The 17,632-nt window shown below is 39.5% G+C and overlaps 1 protein-coding gene and 1 pseudogene across 4 annotated transcripts in view; one reads left to right on the top strand and one right to left on the bottom strand.

The window, feature by feature from the left end:
* Positions 1 to 237: 237 nt before the first annotated feature.
* Hormad2 (HORMA domain containing 2) overlaps positions 238 to 17,632 on the bottom strand; it is a 119,705-nt gene continuing 102,310 nt past the window's right edge. For all 4 annotated transcript variants that reach the window (XM_040746813.1, XM_040746810.1, XM_040746812.1 and 1 more), the window contains one exon: positions 238 to 1,106. In XM_040746813.1, coding sequence (XP_040602747.1) covers positions 1,002 to 1,106 — 105 coding nt within the window. In that variant the 3' untranslated portion in view covers positions 238 to 1,001. The remainder of the gene's footprint in view (positions 1,107 to 17,632) is intronic.
* On the top strand, positions 14,255 to 15,151 carry LOC101835928 (annotated as a pseudogene).

Here is a 17,632-nt window from a genome sequence, read left to right as displayed (position 1 = left end):
GATAAGGACACTTGCTGCCAAGCCTGATGACCTAAATTCAACCTCCAGAACCCACATGACGGAAGGGAAGAACCAACTCTAACAAGTTATCCTCTGATTACCATCCATATACCATGGCATGTGAAACACACACACACACACACACACACACACACACACACACATTTAATATTTAACTTATCTATCCCATCAAGTTCAATTATTAAATCCCATGTTACATAAAACAATCATAAAACAATTCTTTAAGTCATTTATTATTCTTATTGTATTAATCATTAAGCCAATCAAAATTCTTCCAGAATAGGGAAAGGACAAATAGAATCTCCTGAAAGTTACAGATTGATAAACTCAAGTATTTTTTGGAAAATATTCAACATAGTCCTTACAAGGGAACCAACCAGACTCTGGAATTGTGGTATGTCAGCTGTTTGGGATTGGCCAACAAAACAGGGCCTGGGGACAGAGCTGAGGAATTTCACAGGGAGGGTATCTTGGTCCACATGCTGCTGATCAACCTTGTGATTGAAGTCAACATATAAATCACACCTGGCTAAGCACCTCCATGCATATCCTATGCTACTCTGTTTGAGTTTTAATAAAACTATAGAAGGATTCCAACACACAGGTTACAACAAGTCAGAATATTTCACAGTAGTTTAGATACCTGGAGTTTAATTATGTAAAGAAAAAAAACCATTTTCTTTAAGAACAGCAGCTCATTTCTTTTCAAAATAACTGCTGTGGTTCTTTTGCAAATACAAAGTGTATCTCATCTGTAACTTGGCTGTGAGTTAATGCCATCCCACAGCAGCCCTGGTGATCTTGTTTTCTTCTGGCAAAGTGAACCCATGTCCTGCTCAACAGCTTGGCAGCTTAGTAAACTGAGTACAAAAAAATCTGAGCAAAACTTAAAAAAAAGTTTTGGTGATAAGAACTTACTTTCCTGTTACAACATTTCCTACATGTTTTTGCAAAACAGACGTAGTAAAGGCACCGAAGTTTCATTTTCTGTTAGGGATGAAGACTTTCAATGGCTCACTGACCTTCTTCTTCTTCCTGCAGCTTTCAAAGCTTGGCTCGATGTGCACAAAATTCATTCTTTGAGTCTGTGAGAATCACCAGAGAGAGGTACAATTCAGCAGAGATGTGACATCTACACAGGCACGTAAAAGACAGGAAGACCACGCATGCGTAATGAATCCAAACCCGCTCTCCTGTGGGCTTGTCTGACCTGGCACAGAACCCTGCTGCCAGTGTCAGAGTCTGGCATTCCAAGTTCAGGAGCTCAAGTCCCCTGGAGGCAGCCAGTTTCTTGGATTCAGCACATCCAACTCTTGAGGGAAGTCTTGTTGATCAAGGTGTGGGGTCAACAAGAAACAAGTAAGGGTCAAGAGAGATCTAGGGCACTGATTACTTAGAGGCAGACATAATGTCTGCCTCTACTTCAGCCAGCAGAGACATACAGCCTTATCTTTTCTGCAACTATTTAGAGCAACAGCTTAAAAAGGACAGTGACTCCTTGTGCTGAAAAAAAGTGTATACTATTGATTACAGGGAAGTTGATCAGTGAATTATTACTAATTATCATTCCCACAGGGCTTAACTTTTTGGTGAAGGTCTTAGGACTTATTTTTGCTCAACTGAATGAATAACTGGAAGTATATTTGTTCTGTCTGACAACCCTTGATTCCTGGAGTTCCAAGAAAGTTATAAAAGACACTGTATATTAATTATTCAGCTTCTAGAAAGGAATAATGCCCCCCACCATCTTCTGGTCCTTTGGAAGGAAAATGGAATATAGTATATTTTAAAACCAGACTACTCAGAATACCTAGAAGAGACTCCAACATTATCCCTCTTTTCTTTTGTGGTAGATGTATATTATTGATATGGTGTAACTACAAAATAGTGAGAATGTCAGCAAAGCCTTTAAGTACCATTTAGAAACAGAAACTGGAGCCAGGCATTGGTGGCGCATGCCTTTAATCCCAGTACTCAGGAGGCAGAGGCAGGCGGATCTCTGTGAGTTTGAAGCCAGCCTGGTCTACAAAAAGCTAGTTCCAAAGCCACAGAGAAGCCTTGTCTCAAAAAACAAAACAAAACAACAACAAACAAACAAAAAACCCACCAGAAACTGGGTCTGAAAATGCATTCATTTATCCTTTAATTTTAGAAAAGGCTTGAATTTCTGATCACAGAAGCCACAAACTCCCTTTAACCTTAGCTAAAACACTGACTAATAAAATAGTGAAAGTTTGAGGAAATCAGAGCTGCTTATCAAATCACTGGTTTGTTTATATGTGCAGAAGTTTGAAATGACTTGCTCTAAAGGAAAATAAATAGCAACATCAAAATGCAAAACAAAAGCCAGCTTTTTAATCTATGAGATGAATTTGTTATAGTTTGGTTGTAAGAAAAAGCATTTGATAAAGTTCATCCTGTCTGGAAATGTTGCTGTGACATGCTACGCCGCTTCTGTCAGTCCTGGAACACATGAAAAAAGAGGAAGGGTGGGGGAACAACTCTAAATGACAACCTCGTCTGATGCTGTAGCCAAGGTGTAGTCTCTTTTTCTTCCATTGTCAAGTAGAGTTTTATTTTAAATTGTTTATTTTAAAATAAACAATTTTATTTCATTGAGCTAATCAAAATATATTCAATAATGTATAGTTTTATGGTAACCAGTGAAACCTGGGGATTCTCAATATTTATAGGAAACTGGTATGATCAAAGGCAAGCATGTTATTAGCCTGGGGACACTTCCACATAGATAAATGATCTATATGAATTGTATAAGCCAGCACATTCACCCACATAAAGTTATGTTTGTGCCTTTGATGCCAAAAGTCAACTGGCAAACAATTAAGCAGACCAGACATATCATCTCTAATCAATATTAGATGTGAATCAAATGATTTCTAGTGCATATATGTGTGTGTAATAAAAAGATTTGCCTTTATGAGTGTTTGCCTGCATGTATGTGTGTACATCACTCGTATGCCTGGTGCCCGAGGAGACTGAAGGAGCTCATACTTGGACCTGGAGTAACAGACAGCTGTGAGCCACCATGTGGGTTCTGGGAGCCAAATCCTGTTCTCTACAAGAGCAACAGTGCTTTATCCACTGGAGAGCCTTTGTATGTACTTTTTTTTGACATAATGTCTCATATTTATCCCAGGCTAGGCTTGAGGCCAAAAATGACTTTAATTTCTCATCCTCATGCCTCCATTTCCCATGTTTTAGAATTTCAGGTGTATATCACTACTAGTCGATGTAGTGAACCTGAGCCACTGTCATATTTTAAAATACGGTTTTAAGGAGTTTCTTTGCTAAGCATGGTGGCTCATATCTCTAACCCCAGTTCTTGGAAGACTGCAGGACTGTTGGAAGTTCAAGGCCACCTTGGAATTTAGTGTCTCAAAGAGAGTAAAACTTAAAAATTATGAAATGATACTTCTCATATTTAGATTACTAAGAGGCTACCATGATTAATTACCAATAGAATCCAAGGAATACATAATTCACATGAGCCTAAAAAACTCAGATAATATACTTTCTGAGGAGTGGCACTTAACTAGTTTTCATTGTTGATTTAGTAACATTCTCTACTTAAGAAGCCTAAGAACAGGATTTGTATTATGCATAGATAGGGCAGCCACCTGATCTGGCAGTATTTGGATGGCATTATGAAGGGTCATTTCTTTGTAAATGGCTATTATTTTTTTTTCCTGTATATTTATTGCTTTAAAATGCTTTTTTATTTGAATATTGTCCTAGCTTTTTCACTTTGGCCATCTTTTCTGCTCTCTATCTGCACCCCCCATTTTACCCTCTGCTATATATCCTATTTTATCCTTTGCTTATATTCATAAGCAAAGAGGCCTCTCAGTTATAAGTTCAATGTAGATCCCTTCTGAATGCCACATTTGCATGTGTATCTAACAGCCCACTATAAGTCTCTACAAGGTCATTCCAAAGAAAACTCAATTATATTAAATTCATCACTTGCTTCTCTAAGCCTTCTCCCAATCTTTGTTCTCACTTAAAGTATTCAAGATAAAAGTCTTGAGACTGGGGGAAAACTCATGTGGCCTCAACCCTAGGCAAACAACTACTGGCGACTAAGGGATATTAAGTGGGAGAAATAGTCTTCCCCAGGGAAGAGTTATACCAATTGGTTATCCAATACCAAATGGTCAGCCCTGAAAACACACATACTAGTAGCATTATATGGACTGAGCATGTTGTATTTATAAATTTAGGCATATCACACACATGCACACGTGCGCATGTGTACATGCACACACGTTTCTTTAATAGAAATTAAAAAGAGATCATGAATTTGAAAGAGAGCAAAGGAGGGGTGGAGTATGAGAATATTTGGAGGGAAAAAGGGGGAAATAATGTAATCATATTTTAATCTCAAAAAATAATAAATTTAAAGAAAATCTGTGATTTCTTTGTCATTCTCTAACATTTCTTAAATCCTATTGATTTGATCTCAGTAGTGCTCAATCCATCTGTGTGGCCAACCAAAAAACAAACTTGGTGGCATCATTACAGACTTTTTGTCTCATACTGCTTTGTTTGTGCTTTTTCTTTGTTTATTGGTCTTATGTTTTCCAACTTTGTGTTTCTGGGTTTGTATGTGGGTGTTTCTTTTTTGGTTTGTTTTTGTTTGCTTGTTTTCTTCTAAAGAGAGAAAGAAAGGACTTGGAGTTGGATGGATAGTGAAGTGGGGAGGATAAGGAGGGGCGGGGAGCGCATGATCAGAATTTATTGCATGAAAAAGTTAAAACCCATCTGTGTTTTTCTACTATATCTACTTTAGTGCAGGCCAATATCATTTCTTCCCATTTAGTTACTGTTTATCCAACCTACTCTTCAGTCTGCAGTATAAGTAGTGTTGAATACACCAAATCTGGCTAGTCATTCTTCTATATCATTTGTCACCGCACAAGTCCCCCTCATCAGGATGAAGGTCAGTGTTTGCCTACCCGACGCTTCTCTACAGCTTCATCTTGCCCTCACACTATTTGTCCTCTTGCAGATCTCCAGACATGTCCCGTTCTTCCCCTCCAGAGTCTGTCTTTAATGCTCAGTCCTATTATTTCCTCTTCCTTTCATCTGGCACATGGCAGCCCTACAGTTTCCACTGCCTGCATCCTTCCTTGCCATTCTCACAGCTTTGTAGTACTTCCTACAAGGAATTATCAGTCCTTCTTATCAGCCTTCCTCTCAGTATAACTCCTTGTAGTGATAAACAATATTTTTGTCATCTTCGCATTCTTAGCTCCTAGCCTAGAGCAGGAGCCCTTTAATTATTGCCTGAATAGAATGAATGCATGCAACACTGAAACTGACCAACTGAATGTGTTTTTGCAGGTACACATGTATGTGTGTGCATATGTGCTCTCCACCTTGCTTATTTGTTTGTTTTTGAGGTGGGGACTCTTACTGGCCTGAAGCTTGTAGATTAGGCTAGGCTGTTTGGCCAGCAAGCTCTATGGATCTGCCCATATCTACCTCCTGAGCCCTGGGATTACCAGCACATACACTATGTATGGCTCTTTTTTTTTAACAAAAAAAAAGTTCTGGGGATTAGATTAAGGTCTCTAGGTTTATATGACAAGGCTTATAGTGAATGAGATATCTCCTAGCCCTTGAAACTGATTTTTTAGCCAGGTACTAGGATAATACATTTAGTAATATAAAGAAAATAATCAAAGTCAGTTTTTCAGGGTTGAGCTTTGTGAAGAATCATTAAGCACATGATTACAATATAATACAACACTATATAGTCCAAACAGACATCTATTCTTTCAGCAATTACAGTGTGTGACACAAATATAAATGAACAAAACAGATAAAAATCCTTGTCCTATGGATTGTGCAATCTGGTTATATTACTTTTTGGTTTAATAATTTCCAATGGCATCATTACAGTCTTGGCTGTTGGCTTGGCAGTAATGCTTCTTTACAACTACTGTTTCCTCAGGCAGGCCAGGTGAGAGCTTCCTGAATCCCTTGAGTATCTTCCAGTTAGTCATGACTTTTCAAGTCACATCTGGATACAACTTTGTGCTCTGATCTCATACCCTTCCCTTCTAGTCCTTCGAACGTGACACTTCTGCCTAAAGTACCCCTTTTCTTGTTTCTTCACTTGTAGATGCTGACTTTGATGAAAAATTATTTCACCAAAGAAATTTTGCCCATTTTTGTGATATTATTCTAGACATATATTTTGTTTCTACAGTTTCTAGCTCCTAATTCCTGCCTCAAGACATATAGAAATTCCAATCTTCTGCCTTTCTCTGACCTACTTTTTTGATAGTAGATGAAAGCTAATTCATAGCAGATATTATCCTCATTTCAGAGAGTGAACTTTCTTGTAACTGGAAGCTGCATAGAGAGATTAAGAAGACTGAAGAAGGAGATGGATTGTAATAGCCTCCTTCATCTAGTCTGTTAGCATTCAATACCAAAAGGACAAATGAACCTTCTGAGATTCTTAGCTCAGAGAGAGACCATGGAAATTCTGTGCCCCTTCTCCTACATTCTATGCACTTTCTAACACCCTTTATAAACATTGTGTGTTCCCCTGAATTCTATGAGTCACTCAAACAAATTATTTGAATTTCAGGAGGTTGTGGGGAATCAGAAATTGTGGCAATGGGTCAGGGGCATAGGAGAAGGAGATAATCCATATCTTGCACTTGACATTTAAAGTGTGCCTGAGGGCACAGATGGGGAAGTGGGGGACCACTTTAGATAGTGTCAGAATGGAACTGAGTTAGAGGATAGAAAATTGGTGTCTCCTGATACAGAAATGATAGCTTGCTTTTTGGTGAAGAGAAATCCTCATACCTTTCAAGTTCATAACAGTCTTCTGTGTTGGAGCTGGGAGATGGCCTAGTGGGTAAAGTGCCTGCTGCTCAAGCATGAAGTCCTGAGTTCAAATCCCCAGCACTCATGTAAAAACTGGGTGTAGTAGGAACATCTCTAACCCAGTTCTGGGTGAGGGTCAAAGGTAGTTGGATCATTGCAACTCATTGGTCTGCCAGTCTGGCTGAACTGGTGAGCTCCAGGTCCTAGAGACCCTGCCTCAAAAAATAAAGTGGAGAATAACCTAGGAAGATACCAGACATTGACTTTCAGCATGCATGTGCACACACAGAGAGGCAAACATACATATACATGTATACTGGCACACATATAAACACATATACACATACAGTGTACACACATACACAGAAGAGAAAGAAGTCTTTTGTGTTGATTGAGGTATGAGATCCCAATAACGTTAGGTTCCCCAATCATATAGTTTATAGAATTCTAGAAGATTAGGAACATGCAGTTTTCAAAAATAATTTGCATCAGCAACATCTAGGAGTGCACTACATATAGAAAAGGCTTAAGAATGAATGAATCTTCAAACAGTATTACATTTACAATGTAGAAAGGTAGTAGAGGCATCAAGTGTGTGCAAGATGATGGGTCTGCATATAGTTGTGGTCAGGTGATAACTTGAGTGGTAGTGAAGATATACAGAAGTCAAACATGAGAGAAATATTTAGAAGTCAGAGTCAGAAGAGGGGAAAGAAGTTTTTTGTGTTGACTGGCCAACTGCATATGATGGTAAAAGAAATTAGGAACAGTGGTAATAACTTCTGGTTTCCAGCTTGTCTAATGCATAAATGAAGGTGCTATTCTCTTAGCTAAAGAACAATGGAGATTTTGAACCTGATGAGTGTAGATGGAGTATCTGCAAAATTTCCACAGGGACATATTGAGCAGATGTAAGCAGACGTTTGAGTATCAGGAGAAAACTCTGGGTTAGAGATGTATATCTGAGAGTCAGCTGCCTGAATAACTAAGGCCCTGGGTGTGGAAGTGTTTGCATATTAGGAGAGCAGAGCGTGAGAAGGGAAAGGGGGCCAGGACACAGCCTTAAGGAATTCCAATATTCAGAGATTATCTGGTAAGAGGAGCCAACAAACAAGACTGAGGGAGAAAAAAAAAAAAGACAGATAAAATACTAGCAGATGGTATGCCAAGAAATCCAGGGGGAAAGCAATGTTAGAAAAAGGAAATGGAGGAAATAAAAAGGTGGTGGTTAGCAGTACCAAGTGTTGCTGATGGTAAAGGATGATCAGGATTGACATATGTTCATTTGATTTAGTCACCTGGAGAATACTGGGTACACAGAATTGGTAGGAGTAGAAGTAAACTAAAAAGTGAATAAATACCAAAAACCCTGAAAAGTACACATAACTTTATGAAAGTCAAGAGCCTGGGAAATACAGAGATTTGTGACTTGAAGAATGGGCAGCATTTGCCAGGCTGAATGAAGGTGGTAGAGACAAAGGAGAGGTCACTTTCGACAGAGCTCAGCAGGGTTAAAGTTGCTAAATTGTAAAGAGACAAGGAAAGAAAAAAAAGACACAGAAGAAAGTATACGAGACAGCAAGAAATGCCCCTCCTTTAGAGCAGCTCGCAGGGCTAGGTTTTATATATCCTTCAACTATTACTCAGTATGATGTTAGTATAAATTAACTTATCAAATAATCTCCAGATGTCAGTCAGCTGGAAGCTAGCTCTCTCAGGTTTTGGAAAGAGAATGATATATTCCCATATAGCAAGAGTAAGCAGTTCAGGCCACAGTAATTATCTTGCATTAGGAAGTAGACCTGCATGGGGAACCAAGGGATGGGCTGCCCCAGGCATCAGGAAATACACTTAGTACTTTACATTGGATGAGAATGCAATAAATTTTGTTTACTCCAAATTTATTTTTCAGGTCAGATTTGGCAAAATGTTTCTTCTATAATATGTGACCTTTCTGGTATAAATTCATAACCAAACCTTCACTCTGAATTCTCTGTCATTTCCCAAGTCAAGACCACGTGACCAACTTACGCAAGATGGGAGCCCCTGAAACTGGCATGGCAGAATATCTCTTTGACAAGCACACCCTGGGACACAGTGAGAGCTAAGCTGTCCTCCCCAAAGCCACCAGTGACCTCACTGGTCACTGAGGCAGTGCATGCATGTCAGGCTGCCCTTACCTTTTCTATAAGTCCACCAAAACATCTGCTTAAGTTCTTTAATTTGTACCATTTCTTCAAATAAAGAATTTTGGTACCCCAAAAAAAAAAAAAAAAAAAGAAATTCTATGGTCCAGAGTCTGTGCCCCTACAAGGAAGTTACAGCATTGGTATTAGTTTGATTCTTCTCCCATTTATCTTTTTTGGCACCATGAAAGGATTAACAGCAATTTAAAAATAAATAATATTAGCATAAATGTAGGTCATATTAACATTATAATGACTGAGCAGTAACAAGGCAAATGCTTGCAGAGAACACTTACCTCCAACTTCAGGGAAGCTATGGAAATGCCGATATGTTACTGGGCCTTATGAAAGGTTTGTTCATTTGTTTAATTTCTTTATATTCTATTATAAGAAGGATTCTGAACCCTGAATAGTTTTATTTAGGAGATGAATGTGTATTATTCATAGGGTTATAACTAGGTAACTCCATTTATTCCAAGAAGCTATTATAACAATTATCTTTTCATGTTCCCTAAGGTAAAGTCTCACAATGAAGTCAGGTGTAGTCGAGTATGCCTTTAATTCAAGCACTCCTGTGTTCAAAGCCAGGGCCTACATAACTAGTTCCAGGCCAGCCAGGATTACACAATGAGACTCTGTCTAAATAAGTAAAGTTTTATAGTGACTGAGGTTGATAAATTCTTTTTGAGCATCCTTTCAAAATGCAATCTATGCCCTTGATCAAAATGCAATCTATGTGCTTAATTAAAGAGATCCTTGGAGGGAAAACAGACAGAATGGATGAGATGACAGCCATGCTTAAGGCTCAGTAAGAGTTCCAAAAAGATCTTAACCATTTTTCTTCTGGAAGTGTATCAAGGCTTCAAAGATGTGAAGCTTGAACTAAGAATTACAAGCAGACAGACACTCACCAGTCAAATGGCATAGGAAAGGGGTTGCAGAGAAGACATTCTAGACAGAAGGGGCACAAGCAGAGGAAGGGGTGGGGGCAGTGGAAAGAGAGCATCATTCTCCCAAGTGTGGACTTGGCCCTGAAATGGCTCCCAAAGCTCATCTGTTTTAGAAGTGATTTGAGCAAAAGCAATAGTAGTAGCAAGGGGGAATACTGACAGGGTAGAAGGTTAAGGTAAGAATGCAAGCCTAAACTCAAACCCTACTTTGACCTACCTGTTCACTGGAACCAGCACAAGGATAGAAAAGCAAAGGAAGAAAAAAGTGGCCAGTGTCTGGTAATGCTATTGACCAAGATGAGAGATAGAGGAAGCTAAGGGTATGGGGACTAGGAACAGGGTGACTAGGATGGGCGGAAAAAAATTGAATGTATTTTCAAGATTCTGAGTAAATGAAACACCCAGAAGAAAGCCATCCATGAAGATGAAGTGGCAGAGGAGACTGTATCAGGAGCACATACTGAAAGAAGTATTCTGGAAAAAGGAAGGGACATTACTTTCTGACATTTGGAAGGAAAGGGATACAGTGTATTTACAGATTTTCTTCCTCTTCTTCCTTCTCCTCTTCCTCTCAACATGTAGCCTTGACTAGAACTTGCCATCGGGCTGGTCTCTAACTCACAGAGATATGCCTGTCTCTGCATACCATGCTGACACTTCTTTTTTTTTCTCAATATATATTTTATTTAAATTAGAAACATGAATGTTTCACATGTCAGTCCCAGCTCCTTCTCCCACCCCTCCACCCTTGTCCCTCCACCAGCCCCCCACCCAATCCCCACATCATTCCCCAGGGAGGGTGAGGCCCTCCTTTGGGGGAATCTCTAAAGTCTATCATTTCATCCTGGGCAGGACCTAGACCCTTCCCCATGTGTCCAGGCTGAGAGAGCATCCCTCTATTTGGAATGGGCTCCCAAAGCTCATTCATAAACCATGATGAACACTGAACTACTACCCAAGATCCCAGTGATTTCTGTGGCCTCCTCCCTGACACTACATTCATGGAGTCTGGATCAGTCTCCTGTAGGCCTCTCAGCCATCAGTCTGGGATTCAAGAGCTCCCCCCTTATCCAGTCAGCTGTCTTTGTGGGTTTCATCATCATGGTCTGACCCCTTTGCTCATCACTCCTCCATCTCTGTCACTAGGTTCCAGGAGTTCAATTCAGTGTTTAGCTATGGGTATCTGTCTCTGCTTCCGTCAATCCCTGGATGAAGGTTCTAGGGTGGCATATAGGATAGTCATCAACCCTATCATCAAGGAGGGGCTATTAATGTAGTGTCTCGACTATTGTTTAGTTTGCCAGTTGGTGTTATCCTTGTAGATCTCTGGAGATCTCACTAGAGTCAGCTCATTCCTCAAGCCTATAATGACGTGATCTATTATGGTATCTCTCATCCTGGTCTCCTCTATTCTTACCTCGACTCAACCTTCCTGCTCCCCCATGCCTTCTTCTCCCCTCCTCTTATCCCCCTCTGTTTTTCTTGGTTCCCTCTCCCCTCCCCCGATGTTCCCAATGTGCTCATGAGATCTTGCCTCATTCCACTTCTCTGGGGTATCATGGATCTCTCTTGGGAACCTCCTTGTTTCCCAGACTCACTGGCACTGGGATTGTAGGCTGACACTCCCCTGATCCATATCTAAGATCCATATATGAATGAGTACATACCATGTTTGTCTTTTTGTGTCTGGGTTACCTCACTCAGGATGGTTTCCTCTAGTGCCATCCATTTGCCTGCAAATTTCAAGATTCCATTATTTTTCTTCGCTGAGTAGTACTCCATTGTGGAAATGTACCATATTTTCTCTATCCACTCTTCAGTTGTGGGGCATCTAGGTTGCTTCCAGGATCTAGCTATTACAAATAATGCTGCTATGAACATAGTGGAACAGGCATCCTTGTTGTGTGAATGGGAATCTTTTGGGTATATGCCTAAGAGTGGAATTTCTGGGTCTTATGGTAGACTCAGACCCATTTTCCTGAGGAATCTCCATACTGATTTCCATAGTGCATGCTGACACTTCTTGATTGATCATGGAGTTATACTACGACAAACCTGCTATTATGCTGAAAATATACTAAGGTAAAAATGCATTTAAAACACCCAAGTTAATGAACATCTCAGCTTAGCAGCACAGTACGTTATGTCAGTAGACCCTATGGTCATTTGAGAGCTGCGCTTATGGCCCTGTCCACTATCCTAAGATAATCCAGAAAAAGGAGGCAATCAAGGAATTGTAAAAATAATGTTTAGGTGACTTAGAACTCAGATAGTTTTAAGATATATCATTTTCAACCTACTTCCATCTCTCTGGGACTCACTCAGTCCCTGGTGAAAACACAGGGTTCTCTAGTTTTTCCCTGCCACCTGTTTCAGCCTTTCTTTCTAACCCACCTCCATTCCGTTTGACTCTCCATCAGTCTACAGAATGGCTCCCTGCAAGGGACTCACAGTCCCACCTTGGCTTTATCTTCCTTCCCCTCCTCCATCCCTGTCTCTGCACACTCTTAGACCTGCTGCTGCCTGAAGCCTGGGCCCCTTCTCCCTGCCCACCACCATCCCCTTGGGACTTGGTCTCTTGGTGTGGAGCCAGGGTTCCCCTACTTCTTCCCTGATGCCCCTAGCTCATCCACTCCTTTGTGACTCCCTGTGAACTTGCACAACTATTTTGTATAACAGGTACTCACAGCCGCTATACTTGGCTGGGACTCCGTGACCCCCATAGCTGTTACACTTGACTGGGATCCAAATTGGGGCAACAGCAACAACCAAAGAAAGGATCCTGCCCATCAAAGGCCACCTACCTATTGAAGGCAAGGCCATATATGTACTCGAAGAAACACCTCAAATATCATAGCTCCAATGCCTAGATCTCAGCATAAAAACACAAACATGAACAACCAAGACAATATGCCACTCCTATAAGACAGCAACCCTATTATAAAAGGCCCCGATAAAAGCAATTTAGCTGAAGCACAAGAAAAGGACTTCAAAATAGCAATTATAAATATGTTCAAGGACCTTACCAATATGATGAATAAATGTCTTAATGAAGACCATGAAAATGAAATGATGAAAACAACTCAATATGTTAAAATAGAATTTAACAAAGTAATAGAATCACTAAAGGACAAATTGAAATAAAACTCAAAATGAAACTTTAGAAAGCCAAGCAAAAACCTCACAGGGAAGCCTCACTAACAGATTAAAAGTCATGGAAGAGTGAATTTCAGGTCTTGAAGACAAAGTAGAAGAAGTGGGTAAAAGAAAATGTTAGATCTAAAAACATTCTGGGCATAAAACATCTAGGAAATATGATGCACTGTGAAAAGACTAAACCTGTAGATAATAGAGGAAGAAGGAAATCAGGTCAAAAGCACAAAAATTAAAATGTAGAAGAAAATTTCCCCAATCTAAAGAAAAAGATCCTCAACAAAGTACAAAAGGTATACAAACTCAGGGAAGCTAAGACACTACTGAATGAATATTGGATCAAGACAGAAATTAAGAAGGGAATTTAAAACTTTTAAGAATTGAATGAAAATTAAAATATATCCAAACCTATGGGACACAATGGAGATAGTTTGAAGAGGCAAGTTCATAGCACTAAGTGGCTACCAACCCCCCCCAAACAAAACAAAACAAAACAAAAAAACCAAACTGGAGAGATCTCATACTAATACCTTAAGTACAAACCTGAAAGCTCTAGAAAAACAAGAAGACATCCAAAATGAATAGATGGGAAAAAATAAACTCAGGGAAGAAATCAATGAATATAACAAAAAAGTGCAAATAATTAGTGAAGAGTTGATTCTTGGAAAAAATAAAAAAGACTGACAATCCTTTAGCCAACTTAACCACAAGACACAGAAAAAGAGTCTAAATCAGTACAATTAGAGACGTAAAGCCAGGCCAGGCGATGGTGGAGCACACCTTTAATCCCAGCACTTGGGAGGCAGAGGCAGGTGGATCTCTGTCAGTTTTATCTACAAAGTTACACAGAGAAACCCTGTCTCCAAAACCCAAAACTCCAAACCAAGAACAAAAAGATGTAAAGGCAGACAGTATAAAAGACACCAAGGAGATTCTGAGAAACACAAGGATATACTTTAAAAATCTATATTCTACCAAACTGTAAAATCTAAAAGAAATTAATGAATTTCTTGATTTTTAAGAAAGTTAAGGAGCTGGGCGCGTGGTCAGTGGACGTGGGTTCCCTGAGAGACGAAGATGGTAGTGAATGTGTACTTGAAGTCAGTCATCAGTGATAACCTAAGTCAACATGAGATGCTGGCTTGGATCAATGAATCTCTGTAGTTGAATCTGACAAAGATAGACAGTTGTGTTCAGGGGCTGCATACTGTCAGTGTATGGACACGCTCTTCCCTGGCTTCATTGCTTTGAAGAAAGTGAAATTCCAAGCTAAGCTAGAACATGAATATATCCAAACTTCAAAATATTGCAAGCAGGATTCAAGAGGATGGGTGCTGACAAAATAATTCCTGTGTATAAAATAGTAAAAGGAAAATTTCAGGACAATTTTGAGTTCGTTCAGTGGTTCAAGAAGTTTTTTGATGCAAATTATGATGGAAAAGAGTATGACCCTGTAGCTTCCAGACAAGGTCAAGAAACTGCAGTGGCTCCTTCTCTTGTCGCTCCAGCTCTAAGTAAACCGAAGAAACCTCTGGGTTCCAGCAGTGCAGCTCCATAGAGACCCATTGCAAGACAGAGAACTACTGCAGCTCCTAAAACTCCCAGGGATAGTGCGAAAGAACCCTGGTATGGGCAATGACAATGACGAGGCAGCTGACTTGATGCAGCAGGTCAAAGTATTGAAGCTTTCTGTTGAAGATTTGGAGAGAGAGACTTCTACTTTGGAAAGCTAAGGAACACTGAATTGATTTGCCAGGAGAACGAGGGGGGGGGAATGACCCTGTACTGCAAAGGATTGTAGATATTCTTTATACCATAGATGAAGGCATTGTGATACCTGATGAAGGGGGCCCACAGGAGGAACAAGAAGAGTATTAAAGCAGCCTGGACCAGCAGAGCAACATCCCAATTCTTCACTCCAAATCATGTACTTAACTGTTAAATACTCCCTTTTATTATTCTTAGAGGATTCACTGGTTTCTTTTCATAAGAAAAAAGTACCACTTCTTCAAAGTGCACTTTGCAGAAGTCTCTTTCAGATAAGTTTGAGTTAGGAGCTGTTGCTTCGTAACAGAGCAGTATTAATATCTAGTTGGTTCACCAGGGGAACAGAGAGGCCAACCATGGGGCTCTTCATGTGGATGCTGGTCACACTGATAGAAGGAGAAGGGGGTTTTGTAATACATTGAGGTTACAACCTCAGAGAAATGTAAAGACTGAAATGAATTTTAAGCTAATGTGAAATTCTGGCAGAGAACGTTTTAATAAATGCCTTAAGAGTATTTAAAATATGCTTCCATATTTCAAAATATAAAGTATAACATGACAGGATATTTTTGTGCCTTATGTGTCTGGGAAGGAAGTGCCAGACTTTAGACCCTTTGGAACCTGCTGTCACAGGCCTTTCAAGGCTGCTTGAATCTCACAGATGTAGTTTTTGGCCCAGAAGGAAAGTTTGGAAAGTTGTTCTGTAAAGCCATCTGGTGTCATTGACCAGTTGCATCCCTGCTATAAAAGCAAGCAGCATGGTAGCTTGGGTGAATAGAGGACATCTCCGCCCTGCAGTGCCTGAGATAGACAGAGCTCAGCTTCCACTGAGCTTTCCTCTGAAGACTTTTCAAACAGTGCCCCGAGTTCCTGTGTATTGTATTTCTGGGACCTGCCCACATCTCTGGGATTTGAACGGGCACTGAGTCCTGTTGTACTGTCTGTTAAGTTTATATTTAACACGTTCTCTTCTCTGTTCCCCTTGACCTCTGGGGACTCCTCTGGCTCCTTAAGTTTACTGCTGAGCATTGTAAATACAACAGGCTGGTGATCGCACTGCAAGTTCTTTCTGGATCTCTGGCAACCGAGTGATTGGTGAAGGCCAGTGTCACCTTGGGCTCTGTGAGGCTGCGGTGTTTGGTATCTGCTGTCCACAGCTCTCCATTGTCACACGAATACTTTGCCAGTGCACTAATCTCTTTAGAGATAAAATTCTCTAGTGTGTTACTAAATGTTAAAATGTGTTGTTTTTGAATATACAGTACCATGACTGAAATATTAATATTTAAAATACTTCATTCCTTAATTATCCCTCATTTGCTTTGCCCACAGCCTATTCAGTTCTTTTGTTTGGCAGAGTCCTGCAAAACGTATGCTACCCAATACTGAGATTGTCCAGCCCCTAATGTGTTTGTTTGTACTGGTTTGTTTCTGGTGGTAGCTCGTCTTATACTGTGTGTAGAAAACAGGTATTTTATGACAGACTGCTATGTAGTGCGTGCTGTGTGGAATTTAGAGGAAAATCCAGATTTAGTGATTAACAAATGCCAAAAAAAAAAGGCAAGTAACTAGCCATTGTTCAAATGACAGTGGTGCTATTTCTTCTTTGTGGTCTTTTAGACTTCTGTTGCCCCCAAATTCCATTTTATTGTGAACCCATTTTTCCATCTGGCCTTTCTTGACAGGGTTTTTTCTACTTTAAACAGTTTCTAAATAAAATTCTGTATTTCAAGTGAAAAAAAAGTTAAATCAAAAATAAAATAAACAATTAAACGTACCTAACTCCTAGTGAAACAGAAGTCATCAACATAAAAAAAATCTCATGGCTAGATGAATTCTATGCAGAATACTACCAAACTTCAAAGAATGCCAATCCTCCTCAAATTATTCTGCAAAGCAGAAACTGAAGGACCACTTAAAAAACCTTTTATGAAGCCACTCATACTAAAACCATGAAAAGACCAGCCTAAAATAAAATTTGAACACAAATGCAAAAATTCTCAATAACATAGTTGCAAATTGAATTCAAGAACACATCAAAAAGATCATCCACTATGATCAAGAAGACTTCATCCTAGAGATGCAGGGATGGTTCCATATAGCATAAATTGATAAATGTAATCCACTACATAAAAAGACCAAAAGACAAAACCACAGGGTCATCTTATTAGATGCAGAAAAGGCCTTTGACAAATTCTAACAACTCTTCATAACAAAAGTCCTAAAGAGACTAGGGATACAGGGACATACCTCAGCAAAATAAAGGCAACTTAAGGCAAGCCCACAGTCAGCATTACCCTAAATAGAGAGAAGCTCAAAGCATTTTGACTAAAGTCAGGAACAAGGCAAAGATGTCCATTTCCTTTGTAACTGTTCAATATAATACTTGAAGTTTTAGCTAGAGCAATAAAACAGCTGTAGGAGATCAAGGGATGCAATCAGGAAAGGAAGAAGTAAAAGCATTTTTATTTGCAGATGATAAGATTTTTATACATAAAAGATCCTGAAGACTCAAACAGAAAACTTTTACAGCTGGTAAACATTTTCAGTTAAAGTAGCAGGATAAAAAATTAATACAAAATACCTTCCTATATATAAATGACTAATAGACTTTGGAAGAAATCAGGGAAATAGTATCTTCCACAATAGCTTCAAAAATATCTTGGGATAACTCTAACAAAGCATGTG

The sequence above is a fragment of the Mesocricetus auratus genome, unplaced genomic scaffold (genome assembly GCF_017639785.1).
Source record: "Mesocricetus auratus isolate SY011 unplaced genomic scaffold, BCM_Maur_2.0 Super-Scaffold_100006, whole genome shotgun sequence".
Lineage (NCBI taxonomy): Eukaryota > Metazoa > Chordata > Mammalia > Rodentia > Cricetidae > Mesocricetus > Mesocricetus auratus.
This window is presented reverse-complemented; position numbering and strand designations above follow the sequence as displayed.